This window comes from Phoenix dactylifera, chromosome 9 (assembly GCF_009389715.1).
Source record: "Phoenix dactylifera cultivar Barhee BC4 chromosome 9, palm_55x_up_171113_PBpolish2nd_filt_p, whole genome shotgun sequence".
NCBI lineage: Eukaryota > Viridiplantae > Streptophyta > Magnoliopsida > Arecales > Arecaceae > Phoenix > Phoenix dactylifera.
Window position 1 is genome coordinate 13,218,304 of NC_052400.1, and position 23,908 is coordinate 13,242,211.

The window sequence follows — 23,908 nt, forward strand, 5'->3', positions numbered from 1 at the left end:
TGATCATCTACACTACCTTTGATATATTTTTTTTCATATAAAACGAGTGCGGATACATCTCATATAATCAGAAAACAACAAATCTCGAGTGCTATGAACAACTCTTCCTTATTAACCCATAGGATACTCCGAAGTGACATACCATATAAGAAGCCACTTAGTCTGCAGCTCCATTAATCTATGTACATATATGCCTAGCCTGAAAGGCCCACCACCTTGCTCACAGTAGCCTAGATATTTTGAAGCAGTGGTGTCCTCCACCACTCTCATATGTTCTTTGATCCGCATGCAAGCAGATATCTACAGAAGAACCAGCCGATTTTAGCAAAAAAAAAACCAGCCGATTAGCATGCATTGAGATCATCACCATCCAGACATAGCGTTATGCTTTGATGCTGAAGTGATCGACCAAGATTCCTTTACCCTCGTCCGACATCTCTGATCTCTCCCGCCTCTCTCTCTCTGTCTCTGTCTCTCCTCCCGCCCGCTCTCCCTTCCATGGATCTCGCTGCCCTTCTCGCCTTTCTCCTCCTCTTCTCCATCGCCACTCTCACGGACCTCGGGAGGGTCGAGGGCTCGATCCACACCTACGACCGCGAGCCCTTCAAGGAAGTCGGCAATGCCTTCCTCCTCTCCGGCGGCAGCGAGGGGATCGTCGCCTCCGACCCCGCCGCCCGCCAAATTTCATCCGGGATCGCTGATGGCCGCTCCTATATCCGGTAATCGAACAGTTCATCTTAGTCTCCATGCCTTCCCTATTCGATTCTTATGTTAATTGGAGCCATTCAGCTGATTTTTAGTGATAATAGGAGTAGTTTGATGAGTTTTGTTGTACTGAAATCAGTCGGAACTGGGGTCTGTTTTTAATCTATCTTATTATTAGTTGTGGAGGTAAAGATATTCTCGAAAAAAACCGTTTTTGGACGGAATTTTGGGAAATGGGAGTGAATGTTTCCACTGAAAAGCAGCGGTTCACGGCTGTCATGGTGGATGGAAGAGCTCGATTTTGTAATGAAAAAGCAATGGGTCTTTAGGATGCCATGCTTTAGGTTGGAACCAGTACTTTCTCTAGGATGGCGATAAAATTGTTTTCTTGAGTATGTGAGTTGAGCTTTGACTCTTTGTTTTTGGTAAATTTCTCCTTGTTAACTAATTTCTGAGGCTAGCAAGGATAGCTCGTAGTGTTGATAAAATTCTGGCAGATTGATTTGGTGAGGTCAGTTGTTAACTCAGCTGGTCCTAGAATATGTAAGATCATTTATGCTGCATCAGTTAGGATGTTGGGCTGTGAACAAAGACCTTGAGTTGAGTGGAGCAGATACGACAATGTCAAGGTGCATACCAGCTAAGATGTGCATAAAGAAATAGAAATTGTTATGATAGAGCGAATACTGGAAAGAGAATAGTCAATTTACATGAAAGCTTGGTTTCTTTATTTAATGTTTCATGCTGCTAGAGTTTCAAAATGTAGAGTCTATATAATTTCAGAATTAAAGAGCTTTTGTTATCATAACTTTCGTTTTTTTTTCTTTTGAATTTGCTTTGAACAATCAAGAAAGGAACAACTTCATGAAACTTATTTTTGTTGCTCTTCCTCTTTCTTTTTTGTGTTAGTTTTTAAGAACAGAAAAGACAAAATGGGTGTGCAAGCAGACTTGTCTTTGATTTATCATGTCATCATTCGTTAACAATATTAACAAAACAGGGCTAGATAGTCATGAGAATTTGATGGGCCGTCTTCTGGCCGATGCCAAAATGTATTACATGTGTGCTGTCGTAAATCTAGAAAGGATCAAGTGATGATTGAGTACATAAGAGGACTTATAGGAGTCACAACAACCACGAATGAAGTGATGGAGAACCAAATGAAATCGTATGGGCATAAAAACTTTGATATGAGGGGATTGGGGGAAGGAGAAGTACTTTGATGAAAGATTCAAAAAGAGAAGGGAGGACCAAAGATGACATAGATGGAAGTTGTGAAGAAAAGATATGGACAGGCTTGATTGAAGATAAATGCTTTGCTTTTGTGAAGCTTATTGGAATTTCTTTGGTTGCATAGATCTTGTATCAATCTTCAACCATCAATTAATACAACCAATATCATTTCCATTCTCTAAGTATTTACCTCATAAATGATATATAAGACGCATCTTTAAGGCCTGGTACCTTGCTTTCTTTGGTGTCACTGGGGTTGGCAACAGGTTTTGGGTTGGATTTGAAGGTATCCATACTAAACTCAAAGAACACATTAGCTAGATCTGAATCTAAATTCAAACCTATTGACAACCTCATACTTATATGGAATAGCATACCAAAAATACTTAGGATGTGGGTCGGATATCAGATAGTACTCGGTTATTTATTAAGCTATTCTGATATATCTTTAGACTATTTTTTCAAGATACCACTTGCATATAAAAGTTTCTTTATGAACGATGAGCATCCGCAACATTACTCATCACCATAGTTTTACAAGAGTTCAGTATCAGATGGCTGACGGTTGTTGATTGGATGGGGCATGAAATATTGCTATAGTCCGACCATATGTTAATTACGACTGATCTGTGGGACCTACCTGATTCAACTAGATTGTCTGTAATTTTGAATTTTCTTAACTATTAATCGATAGACATGCTCTATTAGTTACCCATTCCAAATGCATGGTTGGAATTAATCTAAATATAACGTGTATGTATTATATTGAGTTCTGGATTTTGGGTATGAATTGTCATAGGCCCTGATCTGAGCTAATAATGCTCTGGTTTAAATTTAGGACCCAAAGCCAACCCAATAGATTACTGGCTCATTTTATAGATTCAATTCCAAGATTTAGGATTGGATTCGGGTCAGTTCACCAGGTTATTAGCCCCTATTGCATCCTTAGGTGTCACACTAGAGATTCTAGTGCTAATTGTGATGTGCCATGTAACATCTGCAGTGTCCCATGTTTTCACATATCATAAAGGGGATGAATATAGATATCAATCACATTGATGTGTATTGCTTAAAACTTGTCAGTATGGAAATGAAATATAATAGTACATGGTGTTACAGGATGATACAAGGGTTGCATGGATTGCACATAGATCTAGTCAAACACAATTGAAGTAAATGAGTTCATATGACCATGTTGTGTTATTGTTGTTATTATTATTTCTTTTTTCAAAATTTTCATTTGAGCTATCTATATTTTTTGAATTCAAAGATTTAATCTAATATGATGCTAGTTCATGTTAGTTTTGATCTCAGATTTCTTTAAAGGTATGGAACAATATGGGGAAAATTTATTACCTAATGATGTTTTCTTTAGTATGGCTTTAATGCTAGATTTCTTTTGAGGGGTCAAACTTATGTTTGATTGTTTATGGTGCTGATATGGCATGACATGATATGATATTAGTTTACTGACCAAACTTTGACAGGTCTAATGTGATGCATAGTTATGTACTATCATGAACTTTGGCTGTCATGTGCACTAGATGAAATATTTTAGTCCCTATTGTCACATTATTAACATTTGATGACTCCTCTTGGCCTCTATATCTTTGTATATGCGTGCACGTGTTTGGCTGAACACACTGTGTTTGCTCCAGGCGCTTGCCCCTCATATACTCAACAAGGCATATGCTTATATCTTTATCTACTTATGGTGAAGTGCTTAATCTTTTCTGTTAGAATCCACTATTTTTCATATCTTATTACTTAGTTGTTGCAGGTTTAAGAACATCACATTCTGGAGGACTAAGTATTCAGCTGAGCAGCATTCAAGCATGGAGCATAGTACTGGGTTGATCCAAGCTATTATATTTGAAGCATCTGATCGGGATAATATTGGTGGATCTGCTTATGGTGGACAAAGATCCATATGCTGCACCCCTGATCTTGCTAAGCTTGAGGGTTGCAAACAAGGAGAAGTTATCAGGAGAGCATCATCTGTAGATTTAAATTGGCCTGTTGTCATAAGTACACACTTTAGTGCAAATTATTTATCAACAGCATTGGAGGCTGAGGATATTCCTATAACGAAGACTGGAATGTATAACTTGTTCTTTATCTCTTGTGATCCAAAGCTGAGAGGGCTCTCAGTGAGTGGAAAGACAGTCTGGAAAAACCCTGGTGGTTATTTGCCAGGGAGGATGGCTCCCTCAATGACATTCTACATATTCATGTCATTGGCATATTTACTGCTAAGTTTCATCTGGTTTGCTCAGTATGCAAGATTTTGGAGAGATATACTGCCATTACAGAACTGTATCACCCTTGTTATTGCTCTTGGATTGTTTGAAATGACTCTGTGGTACTTCGAATATTTGAATTTTAATAACACTGGCAAGAGGCCTGTTGGAATAACAACTTGGGTAGTGACTGTTGGAGCTGTTAGAAAAACAGTTTCACGTCTAATTTTACTTTCCGTTTCTATGGGATATGGTGTTGTCCGGCCAACTCTTGGAGGTCTGACCTCAAAGGTGCTTCTTCTTGGAGTAACATATTTTTTGGCATCAGAGTTACTGGATATTGCAGAAAATGTTGGAACCATTAATGACTTCTCAGGAAAATCAAGGCTTTTCCTTGTCCTTCCTGATGCATTTTTGGATGCTTTCATAATACTCTGGATTTTTACTTCTCTTTCTCGGACACTAGAAAAGCTACAGGTATATAAAGCCAAGCTAAATGTATAGGGTTTTATTAGCTATACTAGCAGACTATTTCAAAATTATGGTTTTGAAAACTCTGGTTTACTTCTTATTCTTTTGTCTGTTTCTTATGACAAGGCCAACATATCCTAGATACTAACTTGTTTTAGTGGGAAACCTTTTAGGCAAGGAGAAGTTCTGTAAAGCTGGACATATACAGGAAGTTTGCTAATGCATTGGTGATTGCTGTGATTTCTTCAGTTGCTTGGATTGGATATGAGGTAGAGAAACAGCTTCTTGTTAACTTTTGTAAGATAGCGATTTGTATATCATAAGTTCATATCTGCAGGTCTTTTTGCTTTGTAAACAAATTTTCATCTTAGTCTGTCTATTAACTCAATATGTTGCTTTGCCCTTTTACCTAGGAACTGAATGGAGTCTTTATGCTTGTAGGAAACAATAAAATGAAAGAAAAGGAAACATCCATACCGCATGCCTGCAAATTTGCAACATAATTTTTTTTTCTTCTTTTCTCTCTTCATGAAATTTGCTTTACTTTAGACTGCCATGCCTTTTTAATGTTTCCTATTGTCATAAAATGTTTTTTTTATTCACTCAGTTTATGAGCTGGAAGCTATTTTGAAAATCTGCAGGTTCTTCCTTAATAACATTGTAAGATCAAGGAAATAGTTTGAAGATGTAAATGCTCATGTTTCTCTTCAGCTTCTATACATAAAATAGACACTTTATTAAACCTAACGCAATATGAAAACGTACTCAAAATGTAAGAAGTGGTCATATGTTGCATGTATATATGTATGCATACAGGAACTATAAAATGATTATATAGTATTACTAGGTTTTTGCAAGAGCATCATGATGATTAACAGCTTCTTGCTTTGATTATTGGAAGCAGATAATTATTTGCAGCATTTCAGAGAGGTTACTGTACTTCATATTTAGTTTTTGTGATTGCTGGATTTTTTGACTCTTATTATTGGACCATAAAATCTTGTTTGTCTTTCTGATAGACTGAATGTTATGTTATTATGGTTCTTATCCGTCGGTTATTGTTGTTTGGACTTGCATGGGTATCAGTGGTCGCAGGGTCTTCGGGGTTCTCATAAAATCTAGCTAACCAGATATCAGTACCTCTAACCTACTAGATTACTAAAACACATTCAAGAAGAAAAACATATTTAAGAATAGAAAGCCGTGCATGAGGGAGTGAAAGAGGACTGTAAGTTACAGTCATAAACAAGGTCCGCCGTACCGGTACCGGTCGGCGTACCAGTGGCCGGCCGGACCGGTACGGTACCGGTCCGGTCCGGTACGTACCGGCTGGTACTGGTACCGTACCGGCCGGTACGCGGTGGTTTCAAAAACCACAGTGTGCGGCGCTGTGGTTCTATAAAAAAAAAAATCGTACCGGTGCGAACCGGTTCGCATCGGTACGAGGCCGGAACCGGTCGGTACGGGCTCCGTACCGGCCGGTTCGGATAAAAAACCGGGAATACCGGTTTTTTTGTCGTTCCGGTACCGGTCTAGGACCGGACCGGTACGTACCGGCCCGTACCGGCTGGTACGGGCCGGTACGGCATTCCATGGTCATAAAGTTTGGTGGATCATTTTGTCCCCTAACATGTTTTTTATGAGAATCTTTGTCATAACCCATTGTAGATATTTGTATATTTCTTTGTGACATTTATCCAGTATTCTCATTTTGCGAGGAACATATAAACATTGTAATTGGTAGCTATTATGGAACCAAATTATGAATATACGTGCAGAGGTTTTTCTCCCAAGTATATGAAGCTGCATTATTGTATCATATTTTGCTGTTCGGAGAAATGCTGTACATATTATTCAACTGACACTAGTAAAGATATCAAGTAACATGAATTGAATTACTTGATTATATGTAACTTCTCATGAAATGAATGAATTTAGTGCAGGCACTTAAGTCTTCTTTCTCTTATTTGAGTTGCATGCCTTGTACAGAAATTAAAAATATGGCATTTTTCATCATGTGATCATATATCATGGTAAAGCATGCCGTAACCAATATTATCCAGGGAAGAAACTTCTTCGTCCTTGAAATAATCAATAGTCTGATCACAATTTTGAGATAATGTTCTATTTTGTTTCTTACCTTGTAAATTGTGCCTAAGGGGTTGCTTGGTTGCTGGTTTCTTTTTGCAAAACCTGCATGTTATTTATTAGGTCTTTAGAGTGATGAAGCTAAAACTCATATCATCTAGTCATTTAGGCTGCTGTTTTCTTCCCCTGCAGTTCTGGGAAATACTTTTGTATTGCATTTGGAGTAGCTAAAGATAATAACAGAAATAGGATAAGAAAATGCGAGATTTGAACTGGTGGTGGCAGCAGATGGAGGATAGGAAGTGGAGGAGGGAAGAAGACTGCCAGCAATAGGGGTGGATGAAGGAGAGAGGGAAGAGGAGAGGAGCATGCTGAAAGGGCTGAGATAGGGTTTTGCTTGGGTGGATGCAATCAGGGGATGGAGGATTTGGTTTTTATGAAGGTGGGACTTGAGATGGTGAAGAAAGTTGGGTTTTATGCAATACCTGTATTACCTTAAACTCGATTTGGCATCTTATTGAACATATTGATCCGGAAAGCTAATAAAATCAAGGTTTATAAAATATTGTATTCCTTACGGATAGTAATAAATAGGCCCTAAGAGAATCAAGATTCCTCATATCAAACCTTGTCATTTTCCCTTTTTCTCTGGACTCATTCGGACTTTGGAGAACTTTTTATGGTCTGCTTCCAGAGACATGTGCTGGAATTTCTAGTATAATTAGGTCGCCCTCCCTTTGCACCAATTGACCATTTAGATTTTATGCAACGATACTCTCTTGCTTAAAATCTTAATGGCCAGGGATCTTGTTTTGCTTCTTAGAGGATTGGTCATTGCTGATTAGTTATAAACATCTATTCATTTTTCTATGAACCCTTTTAGAGTTGTTCTCTATAGCTGAACCCCATATTGATGGACCAGATATTGTCAGGAAAGTTGCAGATCTTTGTATTAGAATCCATAAAATTGATACTTGAATATCTGATCTTAACATTCTATGCTTGTTACACTTGGATGTTTATTTTTTAACCCGATCCTCGCAAAATTTTCCTTCCAACTAATACTATTTTGATTTCACTAAGCATCATTGATTCATAAAATAAATTTCCTGTTCTTCTCGAGGGTGTTCCCTTCAATATTCAGTATTCTATGTTGCACACTCTGTGAAGTATCAACTTCAGTATTTTCCTTCTTATTTTGTATGATGTTATACTCGTCGGAATGTTGTTATATTGCTTTCGAGAAGGCAAATCTAAAAATATGAATAGTTGTTTTCCTTCAGAGCTTTGTGTTCGTTCTGAACTATTCGTTCATGAATTTACTTCCAATGTTGGTAACATACATTTTTGTCATTGTCTGCAGCTGTATCCTATTATCAAACAAGATATTATGTTTCTAGCATGTTATATGTTTTAATTTAAATAGAGATCCAATGGATCTCGTATTGTTCATTGTCACAACTTCTTAAATCCTCTGCTACAAAATGCAAAGATTGGTGATTCCACAGCTCACACTGATCATATAAGTGATTGATGTCGTGGATTTTTAATAAATCAGATGATGATTTTGATGATAAATGTGCCCGAAGTGACAAAAAAACAAACATTAAAAATGGGACAATTTGAGCGGAAGGTCCACATTTTTAGTATACCGGCTACAAGAAAAGATCTCATGATAGTAAATATGGGTCCTCACCACCCATCAATGCATGGTGTTCTTCGACTGATCGTTACTCTCGATGGTGAAGATGTTATTGATTGTGAACCCATATTGGGACACTAGACTGTTTTTAGTCCAACTCATATAATTATGCTTCCAATGCAAGAGTGGATCCCTACTAGCTGCTTAGTTATCTCTTGATGTTCTTTTTATGGAAAATTTATATGCTAATATGGAAATGAATCATATTGATACATAACCATAAATCTACAATCAGTTACTACATGTACAATTTTAGGCCACAGAGTCTAACACACTTGTGGATCACGGGAGGCCGCAATCCAAAATTGAGTCAATAAGCATGTGCTGGACTCTCAGTTTTTATTTTTTTAGCACGGGATCACGGGAGGCCACAGAGTCTAGCACGCTTGCTGTACTCCACGACTTCCCATTATATATAGATTACATGGAGCAAGTAGTGACTAATATCAATGTATCTGATGCTTATCAGATGACAATTTTAAAATCAAATCTTTGTTGGAGTTGTTTCCCATGGCAACTTAATCATTACCTTTCCATGTTTTAGTTAATATTGAATTTGATGCGCATTTTCATAGGTTATATTAGAAATAATGATGCATATATCAGAGGATTCATGATGTGTTGGGTAAGAATCAGACATAACTATAATATTCTAAACATATACATTGATCTTTACAGAAGTACCTGAAATAATTTAGTCGACGAAAGAAAATGTTCTTTTTCAAAGCTTAGTGTTTCTTTAGAGTGTGCATTAACATGGTTCCATAGTTTTGCACGTGGATGCATGGTTGTATATGGTGTCATGTGGAGTTGTATAGCAAGGAATTCTGGTAATTTCCCAATAAAACATTAAGTTGAATGTCCAAATGACTTAAATGATGACGATGATATTATCTTTTCATGTAAACCGATTATTTACCATCGAAAATAAAGAACAGACTCAATGTGATCTCCAGAACTAGGATTTGCCATAATTTAATGATGCTGGAACATTTCTTTTTAGAAACACAAGATTGACTAAATTGTGAGTCTGTGTATATCAACATGTTGTTATTACTAAACTAACCTAGCACGAATGGATCTTTAAAATAAATAATATTTGATGGATGGATGTGAACCCATCTGCTGGTGAGTGGTGATACATTTAGAATTTGTTTAATAATTTGTTATGGATAGTTGTACTCCCATTTCATATGTAGTTAAATAATTCCACATTTCCCTTAAAATTTTTTGTGTGTGAGAGAGAAAACTAAAGGAATGCAAATATCAAAAGAATTTGAATACTTACCAATATCCCCCCCCCCCCCCCCCCCCCAAAAAAAAAAAGAAACACATGATGGATGTTCATGTGGCCTTCCCAGTGAGAGACCATGGTTGGCAAGCAACTTGACCCAGGCCTCTGGTGTATGTAGTAAAGATGTTTCAGATTTAGGATTTTGCCTGTTAAAATTATCACACGATAACACGGTATAAATGCATATGAGGAGGAAAAGTTCTGTGAAGCATGATTGCACATGCATTGCCATACAAACAAAATTTGACATTTTACATGCATGTGAAATTGCAAGGCTTCTTACTGCAGTAAAGAAAATGCCAACCATCCAACTAAACATCCTCCATTTGACAGGTTTACTTCAAGGCAACAGACCCATTTAGTGAACGGTGGCAGAGTGCATGGATCATCACTGCCTTCTGGGACATTCTTTCCTTTGCATTATTGTGTGTTGTGTGCTATCTGTGGGCGCCATCTCAAAGCTCTCAAAGGTAGAATTATTGCTTCGCCCCCTTCAAAGAAAGCTATGGTGTCAGCTTTTAACTCTCTTTCGTTTATAACAGATATGCCTATTCTGGTGAAATTGGAGAAGATGATGATGAAGCTCAATCTCTAACCAAAGGGACATCAGATGGTGACCTAGGATTGGTGAAGCTTGATAAGAAAGAAAGGAGTGTGGATCACACTGATGCCTTTAGTCTTGAAGACGAGGCTGAGGAGGACAAGCGAGAATAAGTACTTCTTGGACTTGAACACTAGTTGCATTAAAGAGATTTTGTTCAAGCTGGGGAGCCAAAGATGCTGAGATCTCACAGTGCTTGGGTAGAAGTCTCCTTATCACTATTCTTTTTTCCCTTTGATCTTTTTAACTTTCACCTTCTCTCCTTGGTTTGCAAGAACTAGATAGGGCAGGATGTGCATCATTTGTAACACATGGCTATCTGGTGCGATTGTCTGTAGCTGCTCTGTATGTATATGATGCAGTAATCAAGAACATATACTCATTGAGTCACAATTTGCCTGTGTGGTTTTTTGGATACTAGATGTTCTTCTGAGCCTTCTATAATTTGAATTGCAGCAGGTGCTGACCCAGCTGAATGTTGATATTGATAAGCCAAAGATGAAATAAAGTTTAGACGATTAAGGTAGGCGGCTGCTTCTGGGGCTTAATTAGCCTGGCCGGCCAGCACCGATGCAATTTTAATCTCATCTAACAATAGAATCTATAAAATCAGAATGAAAACCTTGAGCAGGGACTCAAGTGAGTCAGGTTAGATCTCTGTCAAGCTTGGCCCAGACTTGCGCCGAAATGGCTTCAGATCTGTGATATCAAACAAGGATCAGACCATTACTTGCCTTGATTCTAAATGGTGTTCCATGTGGCTGTCAGAGAGCAGGACTTGGTTTTACGGTGGTGGAGGATACCTGAAGGGTTATGGGACACCGCAGGCGAGTTCATGGAAAAGATTTGAACCAGATTCAATAGATACAGTACTCATAGAGACGCATACTAACATTCTCCAATAACTACTCGTGGGAACTCAGCGCAAGACCACGGGAGGCATAGCAGATAGGGGAGAAAGGTAATGTTGTTTAGGGTTTGCCGCAGTTGGGCAGGGCTCTAAGAATGAGGTGGAGGCAAAGGATGAGCGAAAGAGGAGTCAGGTAGTAAGCAACAAAAGTTAGAAGAGGAAAAAAAGAATCGTTGAGCTGGCATTTTAACAGATTTGAGCCTCGAATCCTATCAGTGCTTAAGTTATGATTTAAGCATTGTTTAATCATCCATTATCAAACAACAATATTAGGCCGTTTTGATGGCAAACATAATGTATCAAATTGGGTGGTTGATTTCACCTAAGCAATTAGAGTTTTGTGCATTTGTTTGAGTTGTTGAAGGAGATAATCTCAATTCATAAGACCAACAATTGTTTAGGCATTTTAAATAATCAGAACCAGCAAGGTGACTCTGTAATGTAGATAACTCATCATCGGTTTTGCACCGATTTGAATCTTTTAAATAAAATCATCCCTAATTGACTGCAATTACCAAGCTGCTGACAGCACTGGATGAGATATTCGATGAGAAAAAAAATATAGCAACAAAGAAAAAGAGAGAAAAGACAAGGATAATCAGTACTCTAAAAAGGAAATTGAAGGCACATTTTTCCATTATTGAAACTCAGATTTTCACATACCACAGTTTAATTTGAGATCGATTGAATAATTTATATTTCAAATGTAAGTTTACAAGTTATGATTGGTATGAATTGGGCAAAAAAAAAAAACTTTAAAAGACAAATTTTGACATCATGTGTAAGCCCTTTCATTTTGGCTACTTGTCCTATAAAAGCCTTACTTCGGATTCTCCATCCAAATAAATTATAAATTGTTCCAGAATACTTTCCCCCATAAAAGGGCTATTGCTCCATATTAGGTGCATATATTTCTAAACCTTACTAACTTGTTTGCATTTTTTCCTTTTTCTTTTTCCCCCTTTTGGAACAAGTTGTCCTTCTGTTTACTTGGTAGGAGCAAATGACAGGGTGGGACATTATCCGCGGCCTCACTGCCTGATAACCTGGTTCTCTTTAAGCTGGATTTCCCCATGATATCATAAAAGAGTTTCCAATGGCCTGCATCATGATTGGTCATATGATTGATGCTAATTATGTACTGTTAGTGCTACCTTCATCTTCCATAATTTGACTACTATTAGAGCTGCCTAAATCTTTCACACTTCGACTAACGTTAGTGCTGCCTTCGTCTTTCACAACTGACTCCACAGGATTCTGCTCAGCCCAGACTGCTGCATCCAGATAACCAAGCTCATAGAGTTTGTCGAGGATATAGTCTTCTGCAGGTTCCAGTGCCCAGCTGAAGAGCTGAAATTGGCAGAAGGGAACAGTTACTAATAGGTAAGAATTTACTAAAACAGGATAATTAACAGGCTGCCCTTTAAAAACTAAAAGTACCTGTCGAGGTGTAGCTCTATTCTCAGGATTGCAATCCGGGCTGATTCCAATCCCCTTCAATCCCAGAGTATTGGCAGGGAAAGCACAAACACGAACCTGAAATTGTTAGCAAGCAGTCACACCAAGTTTTTCATTTTCACTAAAACCAACTTTAACAAGCAGACATAAAGAGAATTCTTTTAATACATTATTATACTTATCTGTTTTTTAAGAAGCTCTGCTTGTATGTAAATGACGTACAGAAAACCTATGATATGAACTAGGTGAGGTTATCCGGTGGAATCTGAAGGTGTCTACTAGGTTATGTATTACTATGACATGGGAAGGCATTAGGGTGCAACAAGTGTATCAGCAAATTATGACTTAAGTTATGAATTTGTGATGACTAATGGATCAAGGATCCAGCCTAAACTTATATATCTTTTGTGCAGCAAGATGGGTTAACAATAAAATTCAAGAGGAAACCTTATGCAAGACCCGAAAAAGAGTAAGTTACGCAGGAGAAATTTTTAAAGGTTACAGGTCTGATAAATCAGATTAGGGTTGCCAATTTGGGACCTGACCCAACTTGACTCACTTTTGACCAGCCTATTTTGAATTGTTGTGCTCCATTGGTTTTATGGGTCGGTCAAGCCTAAACACTAGTTATTTGGCACAGGCCCATTACTCTTGATGGTGGAGATTGGTCCAACCTGAGTATGGCACATTTAGGACTGGCAAATAAGACCCAACTTGTTCTGATCCACGGGATGGGTACAGGTCAGGTAGCTTTAATCAGCAAGTGTATACAGTTGGATTCAATTCAAGCATATTTAATGAAGCCAAAACCATGCATGTAGAATAATGCTCAATGCGAGACCAAGAGAAAACATGTAAAATGCATATTTAATAAATGACCAAGACAGAAAACATAGAAGTGTGTTATTGAGAGACCAAATGAAGAGGAGCCACATGTTGAAATTGTTGATACGAACAACCCTAGAGTAACCATTTCTGTTATTTCAATCTATTATCTACTCTATTATATGGTAAACTCAGGGGGGTGCATCTCTAAACCCCGAGAACCTTTATCCAGGCCAAACATCCCATTTGACTCCACTATCCATCTGTTATTATTATTATTTTTCTCTTTTTTTCAATTTATCTTCCACCAGAGAGGTTACTGGCATCCCTGGTCTTCTGGACTCTGTTCTCAAAACCAATGCATCACTCTTTTGTTTTTTAAAGCAGTGCCTTCTGTCTCCTCACATGAACTGCACATGCTAAAGTCTAGTAAACAAGTATAGAAAGATATGAAGATACTTCAAAGAGGACTGAGTATAGAACACATGAAGAGGAATAATGCTATTGGAGTATCATGTCATAGATGCATATTGGGCAGATTCAAGGTACATTATATAAGATAAGGTGCTATGTTACATAGTTTAGGATGTTGGCAATCAAGAAATTGCATGCTCCAACATTAAGTGAAGGCGGAGATGTAGATATCTGATAAAAGAAGGACAAGGTTGCAGGTTGTATTGATGAAACCAAGGAAAGTCAAACATTATTTAAATCAAAGATGTTTTAGAATACAGATTGGAATAGTTTATTCATGTTTTAACCAGATCTAAAGACGAAGCACAAATAAAGAGATCAAAGAGCAGGCAGATGGATTTAGGAAGGTAGGCTTATGATTGTGTGAATGAAACTACAGAAGTAATGCGCAAAATAATAAAGAGATCCAATTTTATATGGACTTGGGAACTCAGCTTGATACAGAATTAAACAGCAAAAACAACCTAATGACTTGACCCAAAAAAGTATTTGCTTGGAGCTCAGAATACTAGCAATGCTAGTCCGAAAGAGAGTATAATAGCGGGAAAATTGATAAATAGTTAACAGCTTACTATATTTAATTTTATAAATAGTATACCATATATGCGCCTTCTAACTTTATCTTATTATTCCTTCATTCCTTTCCCTCCTTTACTCTTCTTCCTTTCTTTTAGATAGGACCTCCTACCTGCCAACTGGCCTAAACTAGAATTGTTGGCAAAACTCAGAGAAGATTAGCATCAGGTGAAGACCCAATCACAAATCTCATTCACTCCTTTTAAAATCCTAGTGTGCTCCATAACTGAACCCATTGTAATGGTAATTGTTGTTATCATCTTTGTTGCTGTTTTATACAAATCCAATTTACATTATAGCCATCTAAGACACCATTTCAAAGCAGTGTCCCCATCATAGCAACTAATTTTTTCACTTGATGCGGCATAACAAGAACCTAATCATGATTTGAATTTGCATGCAGCATAGGCAAAATCAAAACAAAAGACTTTATTTTGATAAAACACTGTTGCGCACACACAAGCACACCAATCCACACAGTTACCCATTGCTATAGTAATAAGCATCACAATTAATTCAACTAACAGGATAAGGGTCACAATGTCTTAAATAGATAGATTTATGAAAATCTGATGGAAATTATGCTTCAACTAAGAGTAGGAAGTGACTCCCACACTTGCCATGAAATGTGCTATTAAGGAAGATGATGTGCGGTGCAATGCTATTAATGAAAAGATTTCTCGGAAGTGATGCACGAGTAAAGCAATGTATTTAAAGCATATATGACATGGCATTTTTCCAGTAAATGCATATTGTTATTGTTTATGTAACTACGTTAGCATGAGTAGTCTGTCTCATATAAGATAGATTCATGGGAATGTTGTGCAAAACTAGATTGCTACCTACAATTGGGGAGAACTAGAGTCCCATTTCTTTGTTATAAACAGTCATAGCTTGGGATGGGTTTAGGTTACTTATTCATGTGGCTACCAACTGTATGATGATTGTAAGATGCTGGCCACGTCTCTTGGTTGCTAAAATAGACTTCATTGGATGTGCAATTATACACCAATTGGCTGACTTAAGAGCACATCTGGATTAAATCACATTGGCAGGATACGCATAAGCATGCATGTGCAAATGTGTGTTTTTACATGCATGTCAATGCTACTACTTGCAAACACATTAGATTCCTTAAGAACTCCCTCTTGTTCATTTTGAAATTGACATGACATTTTCTAAAAATGTGCTACAATTATTTAAACCAAATGGATATATTGTTACTGAAATGTCACATTAGAATTGTCCAAAGGATTGAAACCAAATAGGCTTTCATAAAGGCAGTTGTCAAGAAATATCATGTAAGGATATCTGAGTGTATAGTTGCACACCGTTTCTGAAGCAGACGTTGGTGGCATAAACAATGTCAGGCCACCATCAATGCACAAGCGGTTGCGGAATATAGTTGCAGGCCTGGGAGCCAGATAGCTGGACAAGTTCAAAAATTAACTTATTGTTCTTTCACTTGACAAGCACAAGATTAGCACCTGCAAATCTTAAAAGCAAAATCCAGAACCAGCATACCCTGGAATAAAGGAAGAGGTGAAGACTGCATTAATGAGGTCTTCTTTAGAGTCAAATTGATCCACAAGTAACCCCCTTGGCCTCCAAAATAATTGAGTGATAGCGACTATGCAAAAAGAAAATCAGTGAACACAAGAAATCTAAGTTGTTTTGGATGATGCTGAGAATAAAAGTAGTACTAGTACTGGTACTTGAAGTGATACTTAAAATATGTCAAAAATTTGAATTAAATTCCTCTGTAGGTGCGCTAAACCTCGTCAACTTGGTTTGGACAAAATTACAAATAGCAAACAGTATCCACAATCAAGAATGTAACTGGATATTTTACAACATGGGGATAAATTGAGCAACATGAATGAGATAATAAAATCACTTACGAAAGGATAGGTGAGCAAATCAACAAATCCAGCATAACTAGTAATGCTTGAAGGCAAGATGTTGGGTGAAAAACCAAAGACTCTTAGAAGGAGTGAAATAGAAAAATGACAATGTAAACAAGAGTTGTATTTAGAGAAAAAGATGAATAATGGGACAAATATATGAATCTATAGGCACAGGAAGAAATAAGTAAAGAGCAATGAAAGCAAATACTGCCAATTAAAAATGAATAACTCAGGCCTGCTGCTGGCCACGCACAAGTAACAAGTGAGCTTACCACGAACCCTTCCACTTGACTTAATGTGCACATCGTCTGGCAGAAAATTGCTAAGAACATCCCTAAGTACTGCCTGCACAACATGAGAGGAATCTAATAGAATAACATTCCTTTTTATAAATAAGCAACATTGCAGGCACTCAAGAATCACTTGAAATAACTAATCACTAAGGTTTTTCTTTTTTTAAAAAAAAGAGTTACTTACAGGAAAGCCAGGAGCATATCATACATAATTTAATTAATTTAGATTAGAAGGCAACAAACAGGAGGGAACGTAGGCCTTTCCTGCAAGTTCAAAAGAAAATTACCAAGAGCCATTGCAGTTTTCAGAAGCAGCAAAGATTCCAAGAAATACTCAAGCACCCAGATAACTGGAGAAGCAAACACTCAAAGACTGATAAAAGTCAACTCAGAACCCTACAAATAATGAATGAAAGAACTAATCATGTTGGTAGCAGACTTTTATCACCACTCAGCAGACCATGTTGTTCCTAAGTGAAGACATCCATCTACTTAAACGCATTTTCTGAAACCAGAAATTTCCCTTTTGTTCCCTTTATTTATCTTCATTCCCTCTCATTCTTCTCCTCCATGTCGCGCTCACTCTCCCCCTTCTTCCTCTGTAAACTTTCTCAATCTTTTTCCTTTTTTGGCATAGATAAGCATGGCAAATCATTACAGAAAATGTGCAAACAAAACAAAAGCAGCAGAAGGTGCTCTCCTCTTTACAATGATTGCTCATCCCGAAAGCAACCAAAACTTTTCATTTCTATTCCATATCCTTAACTTAAACAATTGCCCTACACCATCCTTTTAATTTCATCACCTTAGAATGGTTTAGTTGTATTTAAAAGCCTAAAATTGAAATCCAAAAACCTAAATATGGAGTCCTAACCATATTTTTCAATGAATGAATCACAGCTCAAATATTGATATATTTTGTCTTCCCTACTACTTGGATGGCATACAATGCAGACACCGGCAAAACGGCCTGAATGATCAAGCAGCTAAATATTTTAAATTAATCTCCCCGGAGATAACAATAGTTACATGAACGAAAAATTCATGCTAGACCTAAAAAAAAAGGAAGTGGTGTAAACAATTATGAGTGAAGAACATGTACAAGTATACTAGAGAAACCACCACAGCAAAACATCAAAAGCTCTGTGCAACTGTTCTCTCATATAAGGCTGTCAGTAGCTACATGGTCTATGTAGTCTGAAATTTAATAGTTAAAATTGTTCACCATCATCAAATCGATCAAACATGCACATAATTAAGGATCTCTAATATGCATTTAGCAAGCTGTTCTTGTAACCATGACCCTAGAGGGTAGCAAGTGTTAATCGCTCTACACACCATAAACTCAATAATAACAAACCAAATCAAAACATGTAAATAGACCTTCAAGTGAAATGCATATTATGAGCAGTCATTGCCTCCATATCTTTTTACATACAACAAACAAATCATTAATATCCAAGCCCCAGAGCATCTCATGAATCACTGAAAGTTCTCTCTCTCAAGAATGAAAAGAATCTCGAAGTTGAGCTGTATGACATAAAGTACATGAGTAAATTGCAGCTAGTGATAGCTGAAAGTTCCCATTGCGTCTAAGAATGACTCATTTAGTAAGTCCCTTCAATAAGCCCATATTTCTTACCCAGACAAGAGATGCTAAGATAATAGAAAATGGTACATACAAAAACATTTTATGGATAAAATTTTGCAATGAATAATGAATCTTCTTTTCTGACCTTCTAATAAAAACCATTCCCAAACTAAGCTACCCCCATAAGAATATACAACACAAAAGTCGATACGCATATAAAAAAAAAAGTCATGAAGACTGTTAAAAGAAAACAGGATTTAATCTCAAAAGAAACAGAAAAAACACAGTTTCTACATTTAGACATGAATCTATTGACTGCTTCATGAAAAAATAATGCTTTAGTTTCTAGTATAAGGAATAGTCTAAAAAATTAATATACCTAACTAAGACAACTTGTGCTCCGAATTGAAAATATTGAAGAATATTTTTAATTATAAATTTTGAAACATGTATATGCAGCTATATAGACACATAAATATCATACTTATCCTTTTTTCAATTATTTACTATAAATATGTTAAGTTTCTGAATTTAGTTAAGACAAGGAAAAACCATCTAAAATATAATGGCTTTGATGTTTCTTCCAACAAGGTTGAGCGGAAAGCTGCCATGAAATCAATAAGTTTAGCCATGGCCTGGTAGTGAAATTAGTGGCACAATAGAACCCTTAAATTATTCAAAGAATCTTGAAACGCTCTCTTCATACTCTCTTAGCAAAGTTTTGGGAAGTCATCTAAACCTACCCACACAATTCACTACCTGATTTTCTTTTCTTTGTGCAACAGATTGTCAGCTCAAGCTGATACACTCATCTTGAGGACTCTACTTGTGAGAAATGACATTTGACTGAAACATCTTCTCACTATACAGTTCACATGCAAACAAAGAGACTTGCACAGATACACACATGCACAGACACAAGCACACAACCATGCACACACACGCATGCACACAAATGCACGTGCACAATTGCAGACACTAACATGCACACATAAACATCTAAACATACACACCTACATACATCCACACACATGCAGGCATGCATGTGCACAAGCACATGCACACACACATGGATGCACATACTTGTATGCATAAGTGCACACATAGGCAACATGCACAGCGCACACACAATGCACATGAATGCAAGCGCATACAGATGCACACGTGTGTGCACTCACAGACATATGTATCTGAGTTTTTTTTTTTTTTGCAGGGTGGGGGTTGGACCGAATGGAAAATGTTTTGATCCAAAATTACCTATCTGTGCTTTGAAGCTAAGATAACCTTGATAACATGCCAAGAAAAGTTCCACCAAGCTCTAACATGTTTAGGAGTTTTTTTCCTTATATCTTTATTATTTTCCTATTTTTAAGGTTTACAAATTTCCTTATAGCTTTATACTTAAAGGTCTTTCTTTTTGCAGATTCAATTTATTCCTTTCAGATTCAAAATATTTCAGTTTTGAAAATGTTCCATTTCAGCCAATAAATTCCTGTTAAAAATTGGCCATACTCTTCTAAACCAACATATAAAAACTTAATCAGTCTTCCATGGATTATGAAGGTAAATAGGTAATAGAGATGCTCAAAAGCCACATCTAAGAAATCATTGCTATGGCTTCTCATTGATAGTATCTCCAATATGCATTCATTGTTTCGAACCCGTAATTTAATAATTGAAGTGCTACACATCTAGCGGTCATATCAATCTCCATCTTTTTGGCAAGATGGCCTAATAAGTAGGTTCCCTTGACTGGGCTCTGATGTAGCTCAAACAAGGGTTTAAATCCCACAACCACCATACAAGTCTGCTCCCAGGTCAATACAAGACGATCTAACATCCCAATACCATATCAGGATGCATTTTTCATTTTTTTACTTTTTGTCTTGACTGAATTTTTAATAAATATTTAAAATTTTAAGATCCTTAAACATGGTTTATGCGTCAATGGAGGGGGTGTATGGTGCCAATATAGGTTCTAGCACCTAACAAGGAGATCGAATTTCAGTAAGAACAAGCTGGATTTGGGTTTGAGCCTCCCACCTTCCCTCCCATTTTCCTCTCCCTTACTCTCTCTTTCACTCTCTAGACCTGAGACCCTCTTGCGACGGTAGATAATAGGAAAGCCACAACTCTTTTTTTGAAAAACAAAGGGGCCTGGTTGGTCCCAGCTAGTACTAACCAAACCAGCTTTGGTACCAGACAGTCTCGATTGGTTCCGACCATGATGGGTAGGAATAGGATATCCTGGTTCATGCCCTAACTGGTGCCCCACACCTGTCCCATGTGCTGTATACAGTACCATCATGACAAGTTGGTACCACAGGTACCTTAATCCTTGAGTTTTGATGACGCATATCAATTACAAAGCATGTTTCTGAAAGTAGACAATAAGAGCAAGCATAAAGCACAAGGATATAAAAGTGTTTGACATATTAAGATGTGTGCAGCCACCCATTTCATAAAACGCATGAACTTCTATTTTGCCCCAGCATACCAAAATTACAAGTTAGTTAAGAAAATGCATAAAGCAAGAGTAAAAAGAATATTAATGCATATTCTAATGAATAGCAAATACAATTGGCAAACAAGCAGGATTAATTCAACAAAAAATACTGCTAATTAATAAATACCCCAAGCCGAAATGCAGTGCCATTGCGCCGGCAATCCTCAGCCAGAATCTTGGTTGCTTGTAAGGCATCTTGCATGCTATTTCCCGAAGCAATTACTGCACAGACTATTGCACCAGCTGATGAGCCAGCTAATGGTGTGGTTTCCTAAATCAGTGAAATGATTCAATTCATATGAGACTGAAAAGATAGTCTAAGATAGTCTTATAAGACATGATCTAATCAATTACTACTAACAAATGAAACACAATCATAGACTAGCATAAATTGTAGCATTGGCATATTGGAAACAATTCTGCCATGTCATCCGCAGCCACACCTGTACAGAATACTGGTTTATATCAATATGTCAACAGGCCAAGTTCATTTACTGAAGCATCTCTTAGAAAATTTGTTTCATGAAAAAAAAAAATCCAATGATATTCAAGAGATGTGTGGTCTAAGATTGCTGGCAACAAATCCTAAGCTAAGCAAAGTTCCAGACTTGGAGCAGAGCTAGTCATTGGAGGTGTTTAAGTTTCTTGATTTGTAAGATAAGCTCAATATTGTACTAAAGATATTAAAATATACTAGTATCTGACTCTGATAAAAGTATTCCTTACTTCTTTTAGTGGTTAGGTCATAGGCATCATTTGTAAACCAGAATCCAGAAATAAGAGGCATATTTAAGTGCTCTAGATAGATCATAACAGTCTTTTTTATTACAACTATCGCTGAGATGAACAGGCAATATCTATAACCAGTATTTTAGCACTTGCACCTATAGATCATATGTGGAATCCTCTGGTAATGTGTAAATCACTTCGCTACCCTTTTTCCTTTTATAAACTTAACAAAGGAACCAAAACATACATTGTCACCACTTAGTAAGCATGCTGACGCACTGGAACTCAATGTATTTATGCAGCACAGAAGCCTAATTTCCATTTCTTAAAAAGATTTAAACGTTAAACAGAAGCACCGGAGAGAAGACGTGCAGCACGGTCCAACTCAAAGTTCTTCATGAAGAACAGTTTCACGGCCCCAAATCATTAATTTCCAGAGCTTAGAAACATCGAATATCTATTTACATATATCATTTACCAGAGCAACATTTTAGATAATCTACTTTCAGATTCCCCTAAAACAATCCGCACACAAGAAATGCTTGTGACGAGGGCCAAAAGAATTACCTTGATGTAGCCTTTCTCGAGAAGGAACTGAGCAACCCCAAGATGGTAGGGAAAGAGAAGGCCAGCGGCCGAGAAGCTGAACCCAGGGCTCGTCACCTTCTTCCTCTCCTTCTCGGCCTCTAAATCCTTCAACCTCTGCTCCCAGATCACCTCCTGGTCCACCGGGTCCTCCACCACCGATGCAATCGACTCCTCTTTTCCTGAGAAATACGCCTCCTCCCCATCCTGGAACACCTCCGGGCCGCCAGGCGGCGCTGAGACAGGGGCGGAAGAGCTCCTGCTGCGGAGGAGCAAGGAGGCGAGGCCGAGGAACATTTCGCCCGTGGCAACGGCGAAGGACTTCTTCTCCGTCGCCGATTGCGGTGGCGACGGCAAATTGCTGCCTCTCTCCCCGTCGGCCTTGGTGCGGAACTTGGCGCGGATGGGGAGAAAGCGAGGGTTCGGGTTGGGGCAGGAGAAAGGGAGGGGTTTGGGGAGGAGGGAGGGGAGGGAGCCGAGAGAAGCCATGAGGTAACGGGGAGAGGCAACCCACTTCGGAAGCATCGCCCCCGCGTATTTATAACGTTACGATAATCGATGATATTACACAGAGAGGAATCGCATGCGTCCGCGTAATTACTCAATGTATGCGGGGATAAAGTAAGGGAACGGGATGGACAGGGAATGAGGCCCTGAGGGACGAGGCGGGGATCCCCTGCGTGCGTTGCACCGCACAGGGCTCCCTCGATCGCCGTCAGAAATCACAATCAAACACGTGCAAAGCGTTGCTCGCTACACATGGTACATGACGAGGAATATCATTCGATATTTTTTTAATAAATTAGATGAATCAATTAATACAAATATAGATATATTCATGAAATTTAAAAATAAAATATTCAAAAATTAAAAAAAAATAATGAAGATGAATAATCTTAAAACAAGCGGTCACCTAACTCACCATGCAATCAATAGCATTATTAGCTTCTTTGTAAATATACGATGCTCTAATAAAAAACAGAGCATGCATCTTGCACCAATAATTATGTAAAAGTAAATGAATTATGGTATTAGTGGAAAAATGAATCTAAAAGTCATTTAACAACCATCAAGGAGTCTCCCTCTAAGTAAATATAAAAGTTCATAATCTTTACGTAGCATAAATCAATCTTTTTCATGGAGTTCATAATTCTACCATTGATATGCTGGTATCAAAAATCTTAATACCTCCAACAACTAATTAGACACAACTTGTATTTCTTATAACCAATCTTAATACCTCTATCGAAAGCACCTCTCTTGTTGGATATTTAACAATCATCTATTTTTGTTGTGGGATCACATGGTAGTGATCCAGAGCTGTATAATTCTTTGTGATGCAAAACTCGATATCGTGAAGAATATGAACTCCTTGGCTTTGGGTTGGACAAGTGTTATTTATTTGCCAATATATGAAAGGAGGGTGTGGAAGAAAAATTAGAGTGAGACTATACCTGATTATGTCGCATGCAATGTACTTAATATCTCTAAATAACAAATAATTAAGATTTGATATATTAATTATTGCATTTATATGTTGATTTATGCGAATTTTTTCCATCTAATTAAATGCCTACTTGGCTTAAGAGCCTAGTTTCTCGTCTAGAAGTTTTGAAAGAGTTGTCAGCCTCCATGAGCATTCTTGTTATATAGCTTATGTATATAGATTTTTAGTTATCAAACGAGTGGTAGGTTCAAGAGTTCTTTTTATATAGTTATG

At 37.5% G+C, this 23,908-nt stretch overlaps 2 protein-coding genes across 2 annotated transcripts; one reads left to right on the forward strand and one right to left on the reverse strand.

Annotated features, from left to right (window-relative positions):
* Window positions 1-248: 248 nt before the first annotated feature.
* Window positions 249-10,751, forward strand: LOC103701840 (transmembrane protein 87B). Its single transcript, XM_008784041.4, has 5 exons — window positions 249-719; window positions 3,719-4,655; window positions 4,823-4,918; window positions 10,067-10,203; window positions 10,276-10,751. The coding sequence occupies exons 1-5, from the start codon at window positions 499-501 to the stop codon at window positions 10,445-10,447; spliced, it is 1,563 nt and encodes a 520-aa protein (XP_008782263.1). The 5' UTR covers window positions 249-498; the 3' UTR covers window positions 10,448-10,751.
* Window positions 10,752-11,896: 1,145 nt separating this feature from the next.
* On the reverse strand, window positions 11,897-22,749 carry LOC103701910 (patatin-like phospholipase domain-containing protein 1). Its single transcript, XM_008784128.4, has 7 exons — window positions 22,171-22,749; window positions 21,002-21,145; window positions 16,757-16,829; window positions 16,102-16,207; window positions 15,909-16,005; window positions 12,685-12,780; window positions 11,897-12,594 (listed from the first exon to the last, which is right to left on the reverse strand). The coding sequence occupies exons 1-7, from the start codon at window positions 22,711-22,713 to the stop codon at window positions 12,379-12,381; spliced, it is 1,275 nt and encodes a 424-aa protein (XP_008782350.2). The 5' UTR covers window positions 22,714-22,749; the 3' UTR covers window positions 11,897-12,378.
* Window positions 22,750-23,908: the final 1,159 nt, after the last annotated feature.